This window comes from Xylocopa sonorina, chromosome 10 (genome assembly GCF_050948175.1).
Source record: "Xylocopa sonorina isolate GNS202 chromosome 10, iyXylSono1_principal, whole genome shotgun sequence".
Lineage (NCBI taxonomy): Eukaryota > Metazoa > Arthropoda > Insecta > Hymenoptera > Apidae > Xylocopa > Xylocopa sonorina.
The window spans coordinates 10084601-10108131 of NC_135202.1; the positions used below are offsets into that span (position 1 = coordinate 10084601).

General features: G+C 54.2%; 1 protein-coding gene across 1 annotated transcript; it reads right to left on the reverse strand.

The window, feature by feature from the left end:
• Window positions 1-12511: 12511 nt before the first annotated feature.
• On the reverse strand, window positions 12512-19124 carry LOC143427861 (uncharacterized). Its single transcript, XM_076902345.1, has 2 exons — window positions 18183-19124; window positions 12512-13418 (listed from the first exon to the last, which is right to left on the reverse strand). The coding sequence occupies exons 1-2, from the start codon at window positions 19075-19077 to the stop codon at window positions 12559-12561; spliced, it is 1755 nt and encodes a 584-aa protein (XP_076758460.1). The 5' UTR covers window positions 19078-19124; the 3' UTR covers window positions 12512-12558.
• Window positions 19125-23531: the final 4407 nt, after the last annotated feature.

Genomic DNA, 23531 nt, shown 5'->3' on the forward strand with positions numbered 1-23531 from the left:
CCAGTTTGCCAACACTGTGGTTGCTGGCGAGAAGCATTAAGGCGGCAAGCTCCAATCTGTTGGTTCTACAGGCGATATGGCTGCCGCGAGGATTCCGGGGACGCTTCTATTTCAACGACGACACCGTCGACGGGGAAGACGGAGAACGGGGGATGGAGTATCGCGCGGTGGATGCGGCTCAGCGTTGCGACGCGTGTGCGCTCCGTATCCCCGGGCTTTCCTGGGATTCTTACGAATTCCCGCGGACACCCCGCCATTTTGTCGCGGTCTACCGATCCTGTAGTCTTTGCTGCCGAATAGAACGAGCTCTGGATTCGATCGCATCGACGACCCTCGCGTAATTTCGCGATACCTCGAGGGCATCGTTTCGATGGATGACGATTTATGGAAAAGAGCAGGGGGTTGGAATGGATCCAATTAACTTTGCAAACTCTCGTAAAGGAGAACGAAAAGGATAACGGATCGTAGGCGACGTCTATCCAGATTTCTCGATCGCGATTTAAAAACGCTCGCTGGTCGAGACTGAACGGGTCGCGGGAAATTTCGCCTCTCACGCGAATTATTTGTCCCCAGCTGAAAGTGGGGTCGCCGCGGCGGGGGTGGTCGGGTCTTCAATCGCGGGAACACAGGTACGGCCTCCGAAAAGAGCGAACGTTTTCCTTTCGTCGCGGCATCGATCCGACGAGGAGGCTAATTGCACGTGAAAACGGCGCGCCTTTAATGCGCTCACTTTCCCGGCAGCCACCCCCGCGCTCCGCTCTATATGCATGGCGCAGCGTTTGTATAATAGCGCTGTGTGTACGTGTGCACTTCTAGCGACGCACTGCACCAATTCCAGCCGTCCGATTCATTAATACGGTCCTCCAGAGACCGGCTCTGCTCTGCCCGGTATGCTAAACGACCTCATTAGGAGGCACGCCAAACGCATTTGTCGTCCCTGTTCGTGATTTTCCGTGATACTCCGTCCTGCGTTACACTCTCTCACTGTCTCTCTCTTCCTCTCTCTCTCTCCCTCTCTCTCTCTTGTTACGCGACTCTATGTATGCACGCTTTTCCCCCCGTTGTCCCCGTGTTCATTCTTTTATTATCGGAGAGACATCGCCTATTCACGACGGTATCGCGCGGAACGGGAAAAATTCTCCGGTATAATGGAAACTTTTTCAATGATAAAGAAAAGAATGCCGGGGCCAATTTGCGACTAAGAAGCGAGCGCGACAGAGAACAACGGGTAAAAAGGTTGAGGGGGTAGGTGGGTCGGGTGGTCGGTTGGGGGTGTAAGGAGGGGTGGCGCAGAGAATGGCCGCATTAGAATAAAGCGGAAGATTAAAGTTAACGCGTTCCATGGCCTCTCTCTCTCTCTCTCTATCTCTCGCTCTCTGTCGTTGCTGGATTAATGGCTCGATCGCGTTGATCATTAACCCTTAATTACTCGCGGCGGATCATAGTGACCTGATACAATTCCCGTTTTAATAATAACAACGGTGTATCGTCTTTATTGGTGCGATATGATCATGAAATTGGCGCGGTTCGGAAAATTGCTGTTGTAACACTTAATCGGATGGGATAAATAATAAATTGCACGCGTGTACAGGCGTTCGAGATCAATTCGGATCGTGGGTTAATTAAGAAACAGAGGAAAAAAGGAGGTATGCAAATTCGTGGTGCAGGTGTCTGATGATCTAGGCGCCCTTTAAACCTTCCAAATATTTCTTTCAATAGTTAATATCCTCTGGGACGTGTCTCGCGATGCGAGTATCCGAGTGCGACCGAACAGCGACACGGTAATTAAGAACTGACGTTCCTTCTCGAACATTTTTCATCGACATTTTTGCCGCCGCCGTCGGTTTTACAACTTTTTTTCTTGTTTCAGCCGGATGGTAATATAACGGCGCCTCTTCCGTGGGGGAAATTTCAGCTACTACGATTTATTGACGCAGACCGCGAATAAATCACGCGACGCGCGAAAGCGTCGCGGAAAATTTGTTCCCTGACACGCGTCTACGTTCGAAATTTAACGCTCCGCGAAATTTCCTCTCTGATATTCGACTGGGGTGGGTGAGGACGTTCGACAGATCGGTGGCTAGCGCCGCTGTGCTTCGAAATTACTAAATTCTCATTGAGTTCAACACTGTTGGATAACGTTGTCGCTGTTTTCTTACCCCTTGTGTTACCATAGTTCGGTAGATTATTCTGTAAGGGTAAACTACCCTCGTCCAGAGGGTAGTTACCACTGGAGCAAACTCACCCCTTGGTGGCAGCACCAACCAAGTTGCCTTCGCATCCCTCGTGCTGGTAATCGAGGATCGTTGGCTGGTAGCAGCACACCCTCCACCTGTAAAACAGGATGCTTCGTCATTTACAGTTCACACAGAGGAAATTGTATTTTTCCACAGAAGATATGGATCTTGCTTTAACCATCCGAGGCGTGTACGTATCCATCGTGGTACGTACATTAAAATACTCGAAGCAAGTATATCGCGCGTAGAAAAATTTGTTTCCAGTCTTATCGTTCATAGAACACGTTGCTCGAAAATTAAGGGATGCACGCGAACATATCGTATCGTTCGTGGTATTTTCCACGTATCGATACACTCTCCATCGATTGAGAAGGACAATCACAGGTGAGATAGCGTTTTAAGGGAAGCATTTTTGCGTTGAAAATATTTATTGCGCGTTGTCCAAGCATATTTACAAAATTGCACGTCTGATCGTATGCGACATCGTAGGAACGATGGCGGATAAACGGAGGCAACGATTAACCCGAGATCGGCATCGATACGGAAACTTTGCTCGCCGCGAAGCGGAAGAAGCGTCACGCTCGATTGAAACTCCCTCGACTGCGAACATCCCGGACATAATTCGCCAGAGTTCAAGGGACACTAAGAAAGCAGAGGAGACAGGATTCCTCCCTCGGCGTAACTCCCCTTCCGGTCTCTCTGGTATCCGCCTCGAAAGGGTTCTCTCGACGGTGTAAAGCCGAGAATCCCCGATATAAATGTCAAGTTCGCTTTTCAGGCTTTGCCACTCGAATCTCTCTCTCTCTCTCTCTCTTTCTCTCCCTTTCGTCGTATCGCGTGCGTTCCTCTCGCGTCTCCGAGGGTGGTTTCGGCTCTCGTTGCCCTTGACGGGGCCGTATCTCTTCCCTCACCCCTCCAATTCTGTCGTTACCTCTTTCCTACCCCCATCCACCGCAGAGTTCCCGAAATTTCCCTGCCTGTTCCTCCAGAATCGCCGTCCCTTTCGAGTACACTTACACTTCGTCCCCCCCTCGTTCTAAAGTCCAACCCCAGCGATCTTTCTCTCGGCGTTGTTCCACCCTGTCTGTACGAATCCATCTTCCATGCTCCCTCTCGCTCTCTAACCGCCCCTTTTTACTCCTCGACTCGTCGTTTTCACTGCGAAAACTATTGTCGGAGGAACAATAAACAGAGCGCAAGGCGATCTCTGTTCGCCTTCGCCGGAGTTTGGAAAAGAACGAGGAAACATGATTAGAAATCGAACGCAAGGCTCTCTGATCGTTATATTTACAACCTCTCCATTCTATTTGCTTTTTTTTTCTATTCTACCCTTCTACTTCCCGCAAGGAGAGTCGAGATCGCCAGAGAACCGCCACGATGCTATTGCAGCTGTAACCAACCGTATCCTCTTTATTTCCTTTCGTTGCACGCAAAGTCCCAACCCCAGCGATCTTTCTCTCAGCACTGGTTCTCCACCCTGCTCGTCCACTTTCCTCGCGAGCGTCCTACGCTGCATCCCCATCCCCGCAGCCTCCGCCACGGAGGATCTCGCCGTAGAAACAACAAACAAAGTGGCGAGAGAAACAACGGAAGGGAGGCGAGAGGCGTAATCGCGGCGATCTTCGCCCAGGAAGTGAGAAGGCAATTTGGGCGAACCGCACGGCAGGGGGACGGGGGTGGGTCCGGCGGATAACGAACGGCCCGGCGGGAGGTAATTAACGGTGTTTTCCAACCGCTGGAGTAATGCCCGTCGTTAAGACGGCTCCTGCGAGCCGAACGCAGCGCTCAGGGAGGAGATTCCTCGGGAGAGAAGTCGGCCAGAGCTTTCCTCGACCGCGTAACCGTGGATCCTCGTGGACCTGGCCCAACCAAGGGTGTCTAGAACGCTGCAAGACATGAAAGGGAATTTTCTCCTTGGCGCTAAATAATTAATACTGTCCGTCGAATCGGAGGGTTCGCTTTTTTTTAAACAAACAGGTGGTGTAATTAAGTCTTGCAAAACTTCAAAGGAGAATTTGACTGTCGGGAGAACCGCGATATTATACCATTGCGTTGGTAAGCGATAATTTCCTCCTTCGAGTTTACACTAATCGTTCTTCTATCTTATTGTATCTCGCTCTTAAATACGAAGAATTGCGTCAAGAGTCGCGACGAACATCCCTTCGAGCTGGATTACAAGATGCACCCTCGACACCCTCGAGAAAGAATCGAAATGTAAAAAAAAAAGGAAAATCAGCGATGGTGACCCTTTTCAACGATCTCTCGCGACACCATCGTCGCGATCTTCGCCCCCTGTTCTGTCTCCCTACAACCAAGACGACGGAAGGGGGTTGGTTCAGCGTTGGGTGTAGATCGCAGAGACGAAGCGACGTCGCAGGTACGTGTATATACTCGCGTTGCAAATACGAGTCGCACACAACTACGTGGAGCAGCGTACACGAGCGCACACTTGGACAACGACACGCCTACCTAACGCCGCGACTGCGGCGGAACGCGGCCAGAGAGTTGCCTCGCACCGGTAAATAATGCAAGCCGGGGTAATGGCGCTATCTCTGCGCATCTTTTATTAAACGTTCGCTTCGCCGCCCCTTCCTCCACGTCCCTCTATCCCTCCACCAGCTCCTCCTCTCTCTTTCTCTCTCTCTCTCTCGCGACTACGCGAGCTGGAACCCACCCACGCCATCGCGACCAGCTCGGGTTATTGCCACCCTGACTGCTCTCTTCTTCGCGGGAAGGTGTGCGCGCGGAGGGTGGCCAAGAGAGACCGCGAAACGCCTGCCCCCGTGGCTCATTGTTCCTCCGCGAGAGGCTTGTCGACGATTCCCGATGCATGCGAGTTTTCGGTTGGCTGCGAGGCTCGCTCGTTTTTCCGTTACCCGCGGAACCAACACTGGATCTGAACATTCGCTCGCGTTGACGATAGAAGAAAGAAATGTTTAGAGAGGAATTTCTGGGGATGAGCACAGTGGATATTAAATTCAACGCGCTTCCAAGCTGGTTATATGATGGCGTCAAAGGGGTGGTTTTGTATTACATCGTTGTAACTTCACCTCGAACGAGGTTAATCGTAGTTCGAGAGCAATTTTCATCCCTTTGGTGCTTCCAATACCACTCGTGTCGATATTAGAAAAGATTCGAGGTGCTCTGCGATCAACCCCCTCGAACAGATCGTCCTACGAAGATCCTCCGTGGAAAAGAATGAAATCTCCCGAGGAACCAGCCCCATCTCGTTAACTTCCCCGTCGCGTTCCACGCGATTCATTCTAATCGCTCGTCGCGCGATGGAGATCGAAAAGACGGCCGAGAGAGAGAGAGAGAGAGAGAGAGAGAGAGAGAGAGAGAGAGAGAGAGAGAGAGAGCGATCCCAGCCGCTCTTAATTCGAGCGTGGAAACCGGAAGGGCTGGAGCGTCGATTCTCGCGGCGGTGCTGATTTCAATTAGCATTATTATTAGAACCGCATCGGCGAGAAGGAGCGGGCGATCGTCGCGTTCCGCTTCGTCCCGTGCACACGCACACCCTTTTGGTCCTTCGTCTATCGGAACGCGCAGGTCCCTCACGCACACGTTCACGCGGCGGACGAAGCGGGGGCGGCGCGCGCCCCAGAGCGTACCGACGCTTTGCTAGGGGGTGTTTGAAAGCGGTGAAATCAATGCTTCTGTTTGCACTGTTGAGGTCGAACCGAATTCCGTTCTCTCTTGCCTCTCTCTCTCTCTCTCTCTCTCTCTCTACGCGCGTGTCTGCCTCTGCACGCTCTCTCCTATTTGTACGCGTCCCCCGTTGTCCGTGTGCGCAGCCAGATACCCGTCGAAGCGCCGTTCACGGACACAATCCGGCGATCGCTAAGGTGAAAGTGCATGTGGACTGCTCGCACGCGCGCCGCCACCATCGCTCTCGCCAATTTTCGTCGACAGTTTTTGTCGAAACCTCGCGACCACCCCTTTCATCCTCTTCTACGTCTCTCTCTCTCTCTTTCTCTACTCCTACCGCCCAACCCCCATTTGCTTGGCTTCGTTCGCGGCTGTCTGTCTTTCCGTTCGGCTGGAAATCAATCGACGCTGCCGCTGTCGGTACTGGATTAGATCGGCTTGCTCTCGATGTCGATGGTAATTGAGCGAGAGTGGGTAATTTGATAATTTGCGGGCAGAACTTGCGGCGAGAGGCAGGCACGGCGAATTAAGGTTCCATCGCGGGATACGCTTGGACTCTAAGTAGAATCGAGACGGTTTCTGGTTTGGTTATTGAAACTGTGAGGTTGAATTTTCGACCATCATCATTTACGTCGCGATTCGCGATAATCTGTCGACATTTTCTGGAAAGAAACGAGTAGCAGAGCGAGTCACAATCCACGCTGATCGCGTTCAGCTCGCGGAGGAACGCGGGACAAGTCTCGCTTGTCCGCATCGCGGAGGGTAACACCGGGGGCGCGAGGGCTGAACAAGGAAAGAGAGAAACGCGGACGCGAAAGATAACGGCTCGCAGCCAATCGATCGATCCGCGGAGGCTTTTGTTCGTCTACGGTCCCGCTATCCGATTTAACTACCGTAGCCCCGTTCAGAACCGAGCCGCCACCGTAAGAACCGACTTCATCCCTCGCGCCCCTTCGCGCGGAGGGATGCTGCGAAAATATTGCTCCCTCCTGCTGCCCTGCCTCTTGTTTGCGATTCATTTATCGTAACGAGCACCATCGTCAACGGAGAAATCCAACTTTCCTCTCGATACATCATTCAATCGCGATGATCTGGAACAATAGCGTTCTCTATCTCGAGTAGAAGTTCCATTTATAATGATTAAAATCCACGTGCGCGTTGACAGCGACCGTTTGATCGTCATCTCGCGATGGCAATTATAGCGAGAGTATCGAGCGAGGTCGAAGCGGAATTCGTAGCAATTAACGAGCGTGCACCGATTCCGCGAAACGTCGCGAGAGAACGAAGGACATCGCGCAGCCCGTGTCGAGGAACATCTTTTTTCGGGCAGGTATTTCGGTCCAGGCCGTGTCTATAAATAGGAGCGAGTCTCGCGGTCGCGTACACGCGCACAGCCAGTGGTAACCCTCGCCGTAGTCGCAGACACGGGCTCCGACAGCTATTGAGCTATTACACGCTTAAGTGGAACAGGCTGACTGCAACGGCGTGCCTTGCTGCTCCCGATGCGTGCGACGCCGCCACGACCTCAAACTGCTAATCCGTGTACACGAGTCCGTGGAAACGGCCGTCACGAGCCGGCTCGCACCGGAAGCTACGGAAGGCGGGGACAAACGGAATACGCGGTTGACCGTGGATAATTGGTAACTCTACCCCCGACGCGACTTCCCATCCCGCCCCTCCAGCCGTGTCTTTTCACGGCAATTTCTCGCGGCTGATAACGAGCCACGCTCTCGAGGATTTAAAAACGGAAACGCGCCACCGAGACTCGTGAATTTTAGCTGGTCCCTCCCGCGAGTCGCGCGCTTACGATCTTCTCGCGACTTCCGGAGCACGAGCGTCACGCGAGACTTGCTAAGACTTAGCTTTTTTTTTTTTAAGTAATACGAGCAAGGCGAGCTGAAGTATTTTTAATTTTCAATGGAAATTGAAATTTGGTTTAAAAAATAAGTGTCATTCGAACAAGAATATTTCGCCACCCTACTGCTACGCTCGTTCAATCGTCCCCTCTCGAGCAGCGTCGATCAATCGTTAATTCGCGACGCTAATGAGCCAGCCGGTTCAGAGATACGCGACGGCACTAAAAGTCCCGAGACAGATCGTTAATTAGCGCCCCCTGTCCGTGTTCTCGGTGGCGAGGTTAAGCGTTCTCCGAGAAAGAACCTCGAATAGGAGGACACACGGACAGAAAGGCGTCCGGTGACGAGGTTACGCCACTGTGTCGGGATCGTGGGGAGCGCGAGTGTCGCGCGGGGGTTGGTTATTTCACGGTCCACTCGCTCCACTCACACCCCTCGCAGAGCGGCGTCGGTGGCGGTGGCGGCGGTGGTGGCAGCCCCTTTCCAAATCCACCCCTAAGAATTAATTCGAGAGAATCGTCCGGCGGCCGAGCGACAGCCGCCTCTTCCGCTCCCTCTTCCATCGGCCGCCTCGGATCATCTTCCTCCCTTCCAACCCCACCGCCCCCCACGGCTCTCTACAGCCACTTTCTTCTTTTCGTCTCTCCTTTCGTATTACCGTTCGCGTCGATCTAACTTCCTTACGGCTGCTGGCTTGATAACGTCGTCGTTTCGAAGGGTCGAGATAAAAGCGACGGAGGGCAGGACTCCAAGGCAGGACACCAGACGCTTCGCAGTGGTGGCTGAAACGAGGGGGGTGGAAACACCGGCTCTCCTCGTTTCCTTTTTATTGTCCCGCACGGTTCAACGGTTGCGAGCCAGTCTGATAAGGCTAATTTTTTCGCGGCCAACCCCCTACTCTCAGCTGATTTTTCAACCATCCGTCACAGGTTTTCGTGCCGCGACCGGATTGATTTGCGCGCGGCCACAGCCCCAATGACTTCTGCGGCGGACGTGTAGTGTTCCCGCGGATTGATTTACGCGCGCGGCTGTTCTCGCGGCCGCGCGTACAAATATATTTTAGCCCGTCGAAAAATCCCACCGGACACAGGAAATATTCTCGTTAATGTTCGTGACGAATAGCGTTATATCTCTTGCTGAACGCTCCGAACGATATTTTACCCGCTCGCTTGTCGGACGGCCATTTGTCAGCGGCAACGACGTACAACGCCCGGTATCGGTCTTCGAGCGTATAACTGCGGACCCGGTTTCGCGTTAATGGAACTTTGTTCCGCGGAACCTGAACCCGAATCGAGTTTTACGCGCTCGAGATCATGATTTTATTATGAAACCAACCCGCGGAGGGACCGACGCGCTTCGCGGTCTTCCCAATCTTCATCGTAAACCGCCCCTGCTTTATTTAAAATTAAACCAAGATCGTTTCACTCTCATTCTTTACGTTTCTGGCACTGTTCAACGTCTTATATCGCGGGTTATCAGCTTCGAAGAAGTCAAGATAGACTCGTTGCTCCTCCACGGAGGTATACTAATACTTTCTCTTCGATCGCGATGTTTTACCAGCTTCCGTTGGCTAATATTCCCAAGTACTCGAGGCAGAATGCGAAATTGTCGCCGATTTGTCCGAGTGAGTAGTGAGAATCGGCGAAAATAAGTTACCCCACGTGAATGCTCGTGTTCGATCATAAGGAAACCAATGTTCGTTCGTCGAACGTTCGTCATTGTCTACTCGCAAGTCTTTGTCCGCGTCTCCGCGGCGGACCAGCGGCTCGCCTCGGCTGGTGCTTTCTAATTTCGGCATCAAAGCAAGGCGCGAGCGATTTTCCGTCAATTGAACGTGGCTGCCTTTGGGACGTGCGAGAACAACCAGCCAGTGTACATCACGAACCGCGCGTGCAACGCTGGGATGAGTTTGCCCGCTCAAAGCGCGCAATATTCCACTTCCATCCGGCCGTCTAATGGCTCGACTCACTTAGCGGTTTCCCTTCCACGAAACGGTCGCCTGTGCGCCTCTGTTACCATGCTCGAGACCCGTATACCACGAGCACGAGTGAACGATCGTCCTCGCCACGAGGGTCGATCGAGAAAAATCGTAGGGGATCGATCTGACCCGGAAGACGATTGGGTTCGTCAGTCCAAAGGATCTCTGGACTGTTCCTGAGGGTGTTGCTTGGGTGTTCAATCTTCCAGATATTTAGCTTTTCACGTGTGTGCATTATTTGAAGAGGCATTCGCTCGAGTTGGACCTTCCTCTTAAATTGGAGTTGGATACGTAGATTGAATAGATTTTTCATTGAAATTAGATTGTTTTGAATGGATGGTTCATTGTAAGGAAGGCAGAGAAAATCGAGGAAGATAGATCGGTGGCGATAGATTGTAGGAGACTGGTTATTCTGGTGATCGGCGAATCGTTGACAGAGGGCGAGCGCATAACGCGGAAAAGTATGCTCGATTTGCAGCGGCATCTGCGCGACGCATAGACGCGGATCGATCTATCGATCGACGGGCGCCGCGTATGCTGTATGGGATAATCTGCGTGTATTTACTGGCAAAGGCTTACGAGTGTAACGTACGGTATTTTATTTTACACAGGAACGTTCCACTGCGTCCCGACGTGGTTCAGTTTTTTGCAGTTTCAGCACAAAAAATTTCCTCGCTAAATCTCCTTTCGCGCTCATCCACTCGCGACCGTGCAACAGACAGACAGACAGACAGACAGACAGACGGACACACACACCCCCTATCCCAGCGAACACTTTCTCACCAGCCCCGGTCACTCTCACGCATACCTTACAATTACCAGCGTTCTCTTCTTCCTCTTCCTCCATTCTCTCTGGTCTCTTTTTTCAAGAAACCTCGCGGATAAAGTCCGCGCGTCGTTTGCTTTTTTTTTTTTTTTGAAAACCGTGGCACACAGCGACCAAACGGCATGCGTATGTTACAATGGGCGATCGAGCAGAAGACGATCGAGGCTCTGCCCGCGTAGCTGTTCTCGCGCTCGTCGACGAGCAACAGAGCTTCGATCTCATCGTTTTAATTCAACCACCCGCCACACCCTCCTGCTCGTCTCATTTTTCCCTCGCGTCGTTCCTCTTTCTCGCACGCGCGCACGTTTCGTCGTTGGCAGTCATCGTTGCGTGTTCAAACATCATCACGGATATTACGCCTGGGCGCAAAAATAAGCGAACGCCCGCGGGCAACGCGTCGCGCATCGTTCGTTTAATTTTTTAATTATATCCGACAGAAGGGACGAAGGGGGTGGCGGTGGTGGCTCTTTTTTTTTTACGCGCGGCGTTGCAATCGAGCGCCTGTTATTCTTCGGCCCCGCGTATCACCGCGTATTTATCTTTCCGCTCGGTAGACGGATTCCACGCCACCTCCCCTCCGCTGCTTTCCACCCCTTTCCACCCGCCCCCCCTCGATCCTATACGCCCTTCTCTGTGCAGGGCGAATTTTAAACGGCTCGACAATATCCTCCAAGAGATACCGTTCGTTTTCCGCGCGTCAACCCCGCGTAAACCGATTACCCTATCGGAGGCGTCCCACGTGCGACGATCAACGGACACGAAGCGGAAACAACGGCCGGCCGCTGACGGAAATTATATGACGCGTTCTCGTTCGATGGAGCCAGCTTTTTCCTTGATTCGAGGTGCACCTCGCGCAGGTAGGGTATCTGAAGGCGACCAAACGAGAATGGCAGGCTTCGCCTCGATATTTACACTTGCTGGGTTCCGGGTACCGTTAAGGAGAATACCTGTCGTCCATTCGATCGCCCTTCTGCGGTTCATTTTCAAGAGGAAAGAGTTACTCGCCGCGCTAATCAAATATTATTCTTTTGTTCGAAAGGAAATATACGTTTCAAGCCAGTATTAAATTCTGTACAATGTTTGGACAGGCGTGTAAGCCTTCCGCCAAAGTGTCTGCTCCTCGAGGAGCCTGGGTAACAGGTATCCCCGTAATTGCACCCGATCCACTGAACGCCGGCGTCTCCTGCGGATTCCGTTGGAATCGACACTCAGGACAACGTGGGACATATCTACAAATAATTAAGCTGCGACCAAAATCCGCGGCAGACGCCAGCTCTACGATAATAATTAGAATTAAAGCGACTCGTAGACTTTTCGACCCCCTATCGTACACCATCTTACACGCTCCGCTCACTTCGCTCGAGCGATCACCACACCTGCTTTCTCGAATCCTCCGGGTAACCCTACTTGCTCCGTCCCAAGTATCCACCAACACAGGACGCCGCGACGCAATCGATACTCAAACCTGTACCCACCGTTCATAAATATCCGGACCGGTTTCTCGTCGACTCGCATCAATTGCACGTGGACCTTACCGAAACTTGCGAATCAATCGCGATCAACGAGGAAAAAGTTTCGAGTGCCCTCGGTGAGAAACGTACCAATGACCCATCAAATGAAATACTAGGTAATTAATCGATACACCGCCAGGTTTTCATCACTGTGGAAGAGTCTCTTCTCGAAAGAACCTAACGCAAATATAAAGAATGTTTCAAATACCAAAACAACTCAACAAAATTTGCTTAACATATCCAGAAAGGAGACAACGGTACTAATTAAATTCCTCAACTTCCTTTACACGCCTGAAGAAAACAGAAAACCACTTTCCCAATCCCGTCCAGATATCGTTGAACGGTACCACGAATAACAATACACCCTCTCGAACATACCAACCGCACTCTCCCTCTCTTTCTCTCCTCTTGAATCGTCCATCGCGTGGTCCGACCGACGCGTAAAGGCCAGCGTGCGCGCGCTCTACGAAGACGACGTCCACGCGGCGGGTCGTCGAGTTCGCTACGCGTGCGGGTGCGTGTGCGGGTGTGGATGCGTCGACAGCGCCAGCCCCGTGGTGGATGGCGTCGAGGTGGGCGGCGGTCCGGACGCCGTGGCGGTCGTCGCGGACAGGTGATGACCGAAGAACGTCGGCCCTGTAGGCGGGTAAGGTGGCGCGGCTGGGTGATAATAGCCAGGCGGCGGCGGTGGTACCGGCGGTGGATGATGGACGTGGGCGTGCGGGTGTGGGTGGGTGTGCGAGTGCGGCAACGGGTGCTGGTGAGGATGGGTGGCGAAGAGGAAGGCTGGGGCGTAAGGCGGCGGATGAGGCGGCGTCGTTGGCACTGTGGGACTGTTCACGTCCAGTCCTGGGTTCTGTTTCTTCCATTTGGTTCTTCTGTTCTGGAACCAGATCTTCACCTGGGTCTCGGTCAACGAGAGGGAGAGGGCGAGGTTCAGGCGTTCGCAGACGGAGAGGTATCTGGTCGTCTTGAACTTGTTCTCCAGCGCTACCAGTTGCTCGTAGGTGAACGCGGTTCTAGCGCGTCTTGGTTTGCCGCCAGTGCCGCCGCTTCCGCTGGTGCCGTTTTGGCTGGACTGGTTCTGGCCCTGGCAACCTTGAGCCGGAACGCTGCTAGAGGACGAAGAGGAGGACGAGGACTGCCTCTTCTTGCAGTTGGAGGTCGAAACGTTACTGGCGGCGGCGGTGGTGCTCTCACGGCCGGCGTTGGAGGATTCCTGATCCGTCACCCTCATCTCGACGTCCTCGTCCTCGTCCTCTTCGTCCTGGTCCTCGTCCATGTCCTCCATGCCCGTGTCCGGGGTGCCCTCCTCGTCCTCCTGGCCGCTGCCGCAGGCGAACTCGCCCCGCGAGTCTCCATCTGGAAAGATAATAAGACCGCGTCAGCGCGGGGGGTGGTTCTGATTTTAACGGGGGTGGAAGATTACCACCGCGTGGCAATGAAACCGATACGGTGTTGCGTGACGAAAATTGATTAGACCGCGGGGGATAAAATTGCGGCGCGGGTGTCGGTTTACCTATGACGGAGCGGGTAACAGAACACCGTGGCCCCGGTGTTTCACACCCTCCCCCGCGTCCACTGCGCTATGAAAGGTACAGGGCATAACGAATTTACCGTATTATACAGGGAAAATCACCAAGATAGAACAGAGCCGCGTCCCTCGAAATGGAGAACAGTGGAGGCGCCATACGCGATCCTTTATGCGGGAACCTGTTCATCCCCCAAAACCGCAACCATCAGGCTTCGCAGTTTAACGAGCGTGCTGTGTCCTTAACCATGACCGCGATAGCCGCTCGGTCGCATATAATAAATCGCGTGCAGACACCGTTCATTTAATTCCCTTTCTCTGAACAAGCGACGATCGACGAGAAAGGTATACACACAACCTGCGAGGGATCCGTTGCAGGGACAGGGTAGCGCGACCAAGCGACCGACCGACCGACCGACCAACCGATCTCTCGAGCTGACGAACGATTGAAACGCGCGGAAACTCTACCAGCGAGAAAGAGAGAACAGGAGACAGAAAGAGAGAACGACAGAGAAAGAGAGAGAGAGAGAGAGAAAGATGAAGCGGCCAGCCGGCTGGTCAGGACGCTGGAAAGAGAAAGAGCGGCCAATCGTTCGCTCAATGAGAGAGGAGATTGGAGATTCAATCAGCACGCAGATGTCCCCGGGACAGATATTCCCTGGCTCCGGTCCGTGGAGGCTGGGGCGCCCTTGGGGTAGGGGTGGCGGGGTGTGGGTATAGGTTTCCGGATAAAACCAGAGACAGAAAGAGAGAGGGGCGGCTAGATTGAAAGAGACGCGAGAACGAAGAGAAAAAGAGAGAGAGAGAGAGAGAGAGAGAGAGAGAGAGAGACGGGTGGACTTTATCCGAATTGGCGTGGCTCGTGGCCCATAGCCCGTAGCCTGGCGCACCGTGCCTGGGGGTTGGAAGTCCGTAGGGGGCGACGGATCGAGAAGGTTTACGCCGTAATGGGATTTGTATCTCGTTAACGCGCGATCGTTCTTGCCCCGTCGTACAGGCCGCCGACCACCTCCCTCTTCTTCCTTTCCTTCCTCTTTCCTTGCCTATTTCCGCCACCGCTGGACCCGTATCTTTCACCCGCGGCCCGCGGGCTACGCGCGCGTGTTTGTGCCCGCCGATTGATTGCGTCTAATTGAATTGCGTAATTTATATTGTTCCTCCGCTCGATCCTGGCTTCCATCGAGCTCTCCCGTCGTCGGCCAATGTCCCTCCGGTTACTTCGCCCTGCCTGCGATTGCCAGTGCGTCTGTCCGGGGAATTTTTCAGCGACTCGAAACCGATCTGCACGCTGGCTCGCATCGGTTTCAATCAGAGATAGGCACTCGAGAACCAAAAATATCGATTGCACGCGTGAACCACGATGTATCGAGTTTCTAAACGGAAATTGTCACGCAGGGATCCTGACGAGGACCCCAGAAGACATCGCCACGGTTGTATAGCCCTTGGTAACCAGTAATCGTTAAGTCTGTCGTGACAACGGCGCCATAAAGCGTCGCGGGTAATTAAATCCGTTCGCGTCCATAACGAGCTGGCTCTTATCGCGTTTATCGACTTTTTACAGCTGCATCGCCGCGTGATACCATTTATCTCGTTTAGATCTTCTTCATTAAGCACGATCGCGGAGCCATTGCGCGTGGAATCGATCTAGGGGGTAAGGGGGTCGCGTGAAACCTCCCCAGGGAGCTTCGTAAGGGTGCATCGGGGACACAGCCGCCCTAAACAGTCAGGAATACTTATTTCGGTTTTCCTCATTAAGCACAATGACAGCGTTTGACAACGAGTACCAGCGATTTGGGAATACGCGCGCGTTTCACCCCCGCCTCAGGGGTACGTCGATGACGTTGACGGAGCGTGCGAGGCGCGTTCTCTTGGATCGAAGCCTAGAAACGTTCACGACGCGCTAGTAGAGGATATTGGGGAGCAGCGTTTCTGAATTTCTGCCAGCAGCGACGACGAAGAAAGACGAACGGTGTCGTTCGATCGCGATAGATCCCGATCGAGCGGATCTCGGTTCATTTTTTGCGAGAGAGCAATTATAGATGGTTACGATGGTCGAACGATCAACCTTGGCTGTTGGCACGAAGGACGCAGGAGGATAAATCGGGTAGCCCACGAACATATGGCCACGTGTCTGAATTCTGCGGGGTTGGAAATATCGCGTTGTGGCGTTGATTGATCCAACGGAGGGTCGGGATTGCTTCTACTGGCGGCGATTTAAACACGGGCGCCGAGTAATTGTTCCTGTTAGCTGCGGTTTAATTATCTGGCATCCACTTACGCCCTTCGGATAAGTATTACGTTCGAGCGCTTAGCGTCGCGTTGTTCGAATAAGTGTCGCGTCGCGACGCTAAATGTTTCACTGTTCCGCTATACGTCTCGCTAGGATCACCAGTTGTGAAGTTCTCCGATCAAACGTTACTTAAATTACATTGAAAGAAGAATATTACACGAATCCACCGTATCGTACACCATCGTTGAAACGAATACATTAACTATGCTTCCGAATCTCATCTTCGAGCGAGACCACGGCTCTAAAATCCCCAACGAACGCCATACGCGTCGCCCTTATCGAAGAAGGCCTCGACGAGAAAGTACGAGCAATTATCGTATTATATCCCGCGGAAGAGTAGCAACGGTTCGCGTCCGTGGTCCAGAACAATGGGGCCAGGCTGAGCAACGGCGGAACGGTTCCCTTAACGAGCGACGACGATACCATCTACCCTGGCCGCGATAAGAGAAACACGAGGAGGAGCGTTTAACGGCGTATCCGCATCGGGCCAGCGAGCGGTAATTACAATTTTTTCCAGAAATCTAGCGGAAAATCCGGGAGATTCCCGAATCCGCGTCGAAGCCCCCACGGAAAGGCGGCGGAAGAAGAGTCGGCTGGGGGTAGGGGGTGAGAATTTCTCCTCGGATCGACGGCGTGTGGCGGCCTGGGGGGGACGAACGGAGGGAGAGAAGTCATTATGATGCAGAAGAGCCAATTTTCTGGCCGGCTTGGCGCGATGCGACGCGATACGCCGCGATGCTGCGCGATTATCATAACAACCGGGGATATTATTCCGTCGCCTGGATTTGCCGTGGGTGCCGCGGACGGCCGCGGATGGCCGCGTTCAACGCTCGAAACGGATTTCGACGATCGCCGGGGCTGGCACTGATGCACTTTTAATGGGAACTCCTGCGCGCCCCTCGAAGATGGATGGCTCGCAGGATCGCGTAATCCCGATTTCATCGCCGTCCATCGATCGGTACGTGTACAAGGTCCGTGAGACCATCCGCTCGCGGTCTGTCTCTCCTCTCGTCCGGCAGAGATCTCGCCGGGTCTCAGTCTCGGGTGGAAGATCGAAGACGCGTCGGTTGACAGCGTCGGTTGATTTCGTTTGCAGCCAGTGTCCCGTACCGGGATAAAGGGACGATAATGATGGGGTTCAAGGACTGGTTAACGCAGATTAGCGGAGCAATTTGTCACGCTCCGACAGGCCACCCTCGCGATCCCCCTCCACAGGGTCTACAGTCATCTCCACCCTCCCACCTCGAGCCACCCCCTAGCTGCTCCTCGGTTCAGGAGGATCGTCTCCAGTTCCTTCTGTTTCTACGCCGTTTCGTCCCATCTCGTTCGACTTTCCTTTTGCGCGACGCGTGATCTGGCCGACGGGATTCCTCTTCCTATCCGTCCATCGTATCTCGTTCGATTCGACTCTTGGATTCGATCGTAGACAGAGGACACAGTCTTCCTTGGTGGATTTAATCAACTCGACGTGATTCTCATCGATGGCGAATCAACGACGTCGTGGAGCGCTGTTCCAGAGCTGGACGAGAACTCTAGGCGGTATTAACCGTCGACACACGCTAGGATCGGTTCCCAGTAACCCGTCTACATCATCACTTTTGTCGGAATCCCCTTATACACGCAAATAACTCTGGAACAGGGGAAATTGCACGGGGAACAAGACATCCTTCCAGCGTCTAAAGTTAGAACGAGGAAGAAGCGGGACGACGCGAGCCGCGCGACCGTCAGAGGGAGGAAGCAAGAGGCGCGGCGATGTTTCGACGACGAAAAAATCGTGCGAGGTATCACGGGATCTCGGTTATGGGAGACGGGGCCCATATGTTCCGCGGTTAAGAAGAAAAAGATGCGCGAAAGAGGGGGGGAAGTAGAAACGTTGGGCCGTGTTTTGGCAAACGGTTACGAGCGAGGAAGACCCGCGCGTGCAAGGAGGAAGCAATAAACATGCGGCGCTGCAGCTTCGCGGAGAAAAAGCCCACGGGATTAGGGGAGCTTTGCCAGCCACTCGAACGCGACGGATCCTCTCGAATTAATCGCTCGCCGCGACGTTTCTTACGTCTTATCGGAATGCAAACCTGACGAGATTCAATGCCAAAAGAATCGTCTAACAAACAATGCTAATTATTATAATTTTCCAAAAATACTCAACCCATCTAGCCGACTGAATCGATCGCGAAACCATGTTCTCGCAACGACAGCTAAACTAATTCCTCCTACCAACAAAACGAACTTTCCTCCACCAACGTCGTTCAGTAAATCCTCGTCAAGAACAGCGTTTCAAGCCCGTACAGAGATCAGGACTAATCACCTTCGTGCACGCTGTCGGCTCGCCGATGTCGCCTGTGCTGGACGCGGCTGTGAACGACACGGCCGCCGGTGAACTTGTTCGGGTCGAGTATGTTCTCCACGGAGAACGCCAGGCACCGTTTGTTCGCCTGGACCGTGCTGGCGGTCGTGGTGATCCCGCCAGTCGAGGTGCCCGTCGTTCTGGCCGCGTTTCCGGAAGTGCACACGGTCATCACGGTGGACGCGGCTGCTGCGGCTGCGGCGGCGTGCGCGGATATATACACAGGAGTCCCATGACCAGTGGCCTGACCACCGGTCTGAACACACGAGAACGGATGCACGCCGCGGCTCGCGAACGGGTTAAGGAACTGATCGGACGCGGCGCCCCTCGAGGACGGCGCGGTCAGATCGACGGGGCTGCTGGGGTTGCTCTCGTCGACCTCGTCGCGGCAAACGTCCACCTCGACGTCCTCGTCCTCCTGGTAGTTTCCGTTTCTACTGCCAGGATGGACCTCCTCGTCCTCCTCCTGGTCCTCCTCCTCGTCCTCCTCGTCCTCGACGACGTTCCCTCTCGCAGTGGCGTTCCTCTCCCGCTCCACATCGTCCTCCTCTTCCTCGTCCGGCTCCTCCTCTTCCTCGACCTCCGTGTCCATCCTCTGCTTCTCCCTGACGGGCGTCGCGTCCATCTCGTGGAACTGGTCCTTCTCGACGGACCGCAGGATCGGCGAGGTCGGCGGCGAGTGTTGCTGACGCACGCTCTCGTACCGCGCAAAAGGCTCGCCGGTGCGTACGTGGAGCAACACGTGCCTCCTTTCTTGAGGCGGCAGCGAGATACCGGCACGCATATCCGCTTCCTCCCGCGGTAGGACGACCGGCCCTAGAGGCGACACGGTCCTGCCTTCCTGCATCCTCCACATAACCCTCGCGGTTCTCGCACTCCTCGCCTGGGCTTCATCGACGACGATGCCTCATATCGACGCTCGCCCCAGTCATTCGATTAACGAGAACACACCGGTGTATGCTACTGGGGGACGTCGACGATGTTCAATCGTGCACAACGCGACGGGACGATCGATCGTCGACTAACGTCGCGGCGAGGAACACTCGAACGTGGTCGGACATCACTGACACATCTCGCAGGTAATCACATCCCCGCGTACTCGTCTCATCACTAAATCCCTCGAGGAAACGGCTCACGCACAGCGGTTCGATCCTTCGATGCGAGTGAACTCGCGACGACGCGACGCTACGACTGGCTCGATAGCCAGGGACGACGCTCGACGACGCCTCTCCGTGCGTTCACAGAAACTGGGTCCCCGCGAGGAACACCGTGGACCGGGAGCACAGTGAAACGGATTGACCGTGGAGCGCGCGAGAGAGAAATCGCGCGGCGTCGGGGGATCTGGGCGATCAGAGCGTGGCCGGTCGCGCGATTAGCAGTGTCTTTGGTAGTCGGAGGCCGCGCGCGTCCCGTAAAAGCTGCTCTCGGGACTTCCACGTAGAGCCATGGTGGCTGAATAGGTGGTATATCGGCGTATTATTAGTAGCGAGGAGCCGTCCGTAGGAGAACCGTAGTCGCAGCTTTCCGCTGGTGAACACGTTGGTGGGGTGTTCGCGCCGCCTCGAATGGGCGTGTCCAACCCCTGCTTGGCTTACCAACGAGCCCTGGTATCCGTCCAAGGGGCGTCGACGGGTACGTGCCGTCGGGGGTTGCGCGCACACACACGTGTCGCACCCTCTGTCCGTGGCGGGTGTCCGAGCGCGGCGCCGTCGGTGTCTGCGTGGGGCCTCGCGTTGCGCGGCCAACGTACACGATCACCAAGACATCCTGGCACCCAGACATCGCAGCTCAGACTGTGAATGGACGGGCACGAACACGGAAACGGAGCCGCGTGCAGACGTTTCGCGGCCCCACGAGCGAGCTTTCGCCAGATACTCGGGTATGTACACACAGAGTCTAGCTTCCCTCCCTCTCGCTCTTCCTCTCTCTCTCTCTCTCTATCTTTCCTACTTTTGGCTGGCTCTATCCAGCCCACTCTCACCCTACTCTTCTGCCCGTTTCGCGATCCGACCGGCTAAAGTGGTTTGCCTTTGATTTAACCACCACCGCCGCCGCCGCCACCGCCTCCGCCGCCGTCGATGGAGAAACGCTTTTCCCTCCACGCACGTTGCCATCGTTCAACGTTTCCCGAAGGATGTATGCAGGAGAGAATCGAGGAGAAAGAGAGAGAGAGAGAGAGAGAGACGTTGCGCCGGGTTTGTCGATGATCTTAGTGTGTTCGTGGACGCAGTGGCGGCGGGGCGAGTGGCGCACCATCAGGATCGTTGTGCACGGTAATCGTGTCGGCGGTATAATCACGCTGGGTATCTCTGACTCTATCGCCCCACGGATCCGCTCGCGTACGTACCGCCTAAACGCGTGCATTCACCGAAATTCTCCGTTTCCCCGTTCTCTTTCGCTCCTCGGACGTCTCCCCAGAGTCTGTTGCTCTCTTTCGTGGCTCGAACGAGGGTGGAGGGCGAGGGCGAGCCGGGAACCGATACCATAGCCGTGGCTATACGCGGCTACTGTTGCCGTTGCTGGTGCGCTGTTGCTGCCACCGCCGCCGCTCTTAACTCGGCGCACGGATATTGTTTACCCGACCATTTAGGTAATTGCTGGCCTACCGCCCTGCCAGCCAATCGAACGTAACCGGCGGATGAGCCTGCAATACCGAGCCCTCCCTCTCCAATGATCACCCACTCTTCCTCCCCTGTACCCTGCAAACCTTTCATCTCTCTCTCTCTCTCTCTCTCTCTTTCTGTCTCTTGTCTGCTCTCTGTCGAACGCGATTTTTCATCTTCTTCGCACCCATTGTTCGAAGCGCAACCCTTCCATCCCTGTTCGACGTTCTGGTTCGCGTTGAGAGGACACCCTCCGATCGTCATCGAATTAGCCCGGGCCCAATCGCTCGGCGAGATTGACGCCCGCCGCTGTGCCAGCGATGATCGATTCTTTCCAGGAAATTGGAGAGATACTGGCTGCTGTTACTCCCCCCGCGGGGTGCACGCCTGCGGATGCGTGGATCGGTTTTTCGACGATCGCAGGCGACAGGACGTATTAATAGGTTGATCGAAGACGACGAGCAGGTTACGCAAACGTTGCTAAGAAGCTAAGGGTCCAATTAGTCGATCGCAGGCAGAGTCGATTCGCTCGTCTTGGAATTGCGTAATTCCTAGGTGCACGCTATCGATCGGCCATCGCGGGGACTTAATACGGTTCGTTTTGGAGAACGTGAAAAATTCGCGAGATAGGAATAGCCTTGTTTTATCTCGCACTTTCTCTCTCTCTCTCTATCTCTCTCTGTGTTTTTTTTTAATGCACACTCGAAACGAAAGAAAACGTAACGCGTCGACCCGCTTGGAAAATATTTCATCACGTAATTACAAGCATGAAGCGACGGGGGCGACTAATTACGCTCGCTCTCATTCCAAACGAGTTAAATGATTAAGCGCTTTACTTTTTAAATCACGTGTCCGCCCGCGTACCTTTTTAAGCGCGTACAATAACGAACCTTACGCGCTATTATATTTTTCGTGTATCCTTCGATGATCCTCTTTCAATTCGAACCAGCTAGCTATCAAACTGAAAACTACCTTTAAACAGAATTACAACTCTCCAACGATCGTCGAACGAAAGAAAGCAACGGAGAAAAATCAACATCTCGCGTTTCATCGAACAACCACCAACAAGTACCAAGCGACACGGTCGACCGATCGCGCTCGCCCCTCGACTCAAAGAGTTAAATGATTAACGCCGCGTTCCAAGTGTTTCGACGACGGAAAACGTGGACTGCTGGGAAAGCCGGTCTCTCTAATCCCCCGTTAATAAGCTGTAATAATGGAGCTGGCCCGCGGAGAGAGAAAAGGGGGTGGCGGGCGGGTTGACAGGTCGCGAGCTGCCTCCCCGCGTCGCGAAATCGATAGCATAATGAAGCAGATCGAATATTTATAATCGCACGCGGCCACTTTGTCGGTCGAGTTTTACTTGGCCGGTACAGGTGTTCCCGGGTGTACGCGGAGGGGGGTCGTCCGCGTAATCGCATCGCGTATCCGGGCATCGACGAGGCGCGGGCGGGTGTCCGTTTGGCTCTGGTAGTTTGGCCGCGGCGTACTAATTTTCGCGCGCACCCGGCTAATGAGCATTATCGTAAATTTATTTCGTGCCTGGCCACGGGCCCGGGTCCCCCCCACCGCATAAGAACTAACAAATTAATTTAATTCGTAAATGACACGTACGGCTGCCACGGTGCATTTACTGCATTGAATGCCGTCGCGCCGGCTGCAGCTCAATTTGCAGCCGGCCACCAAAGCTTAATTAAAAATTTACAACGACAATGTACGCCGCACCGCCTCCCTCTCTCCTCCGTGCCTCGACCCACGCACGTGCTCCGTGCGAACGATTCAGTTTGTTGCGAGTTTCGACTGTCTCCAACCCCCTTGCCGCTCGAGAGGAGCCAGCTCTCGCGGTACCAATATGGAGAAACATAAAAGACGGACAACGAGAGAGCGGAGATTTAACGACACGCTCGACCTGAGTCTTTCAAAAACTAGCTTCCTCGTCGGACGACGACGCGCAGTGGGGAAATACACGGGAACAGGTTGTTAAACATCGAAACAAGTTGCAAGGGTGGACGAGCGGGGGTTGAAGGGGTTGCGTTGGGTCGCAGGTGAGCACACCGCCGGATTACCCTACCTGGCAAAGTGATGTGGGTTTAGGCGAGCGTTCCTAATAGTTCTGAAACGGTGCACGAGTCGAGAGGAGCGAGCTAGGTGGATAGATAGATGGGCTAGACCGGCAAAAGGAGGAGCCGAGCGAGACACCGTCATAGGGTCGTTCAGCCGCGTGAGAAGGATAGATCGATAGGCGAGCAGGGTGAGCCAGGACAAAGACGGAATTATACCAGCAGAGAAGCTGATAGAGAAAGACGTAAATATAGAATAAGAGATGACAGGCCAGCCAGAGGGAAAGAGAGACGAGAGACGTGGAGAAACTCCACGGGGGTGGCGTAGAGAGTTTCGAAACGGAGATCGAACAGACCAGCCGTGACCAATTTGCGCCCGTTCGCGCTCCCGATTCTGATCCCGATCCACGTAGGGTTCTCTCTCGTCCGCTCGCGTGTACCACGCACCACCCCATCCGCTAGTGGACACCTACGTGCACGCGCGAGCGCACAGTTTCGAATCGGTCTCGATCTTCCCTACGAGCTGGCCCCTTCCCACCCACCCCCTGGCAGTGTCAACGATGCCAAAAGATACCCATCAGAGAGGAAAGTCGCGCTGTGTTGTTCGCTCGTTGTGCACGCGGCCACCCCCAAACGTTTCACGCCTA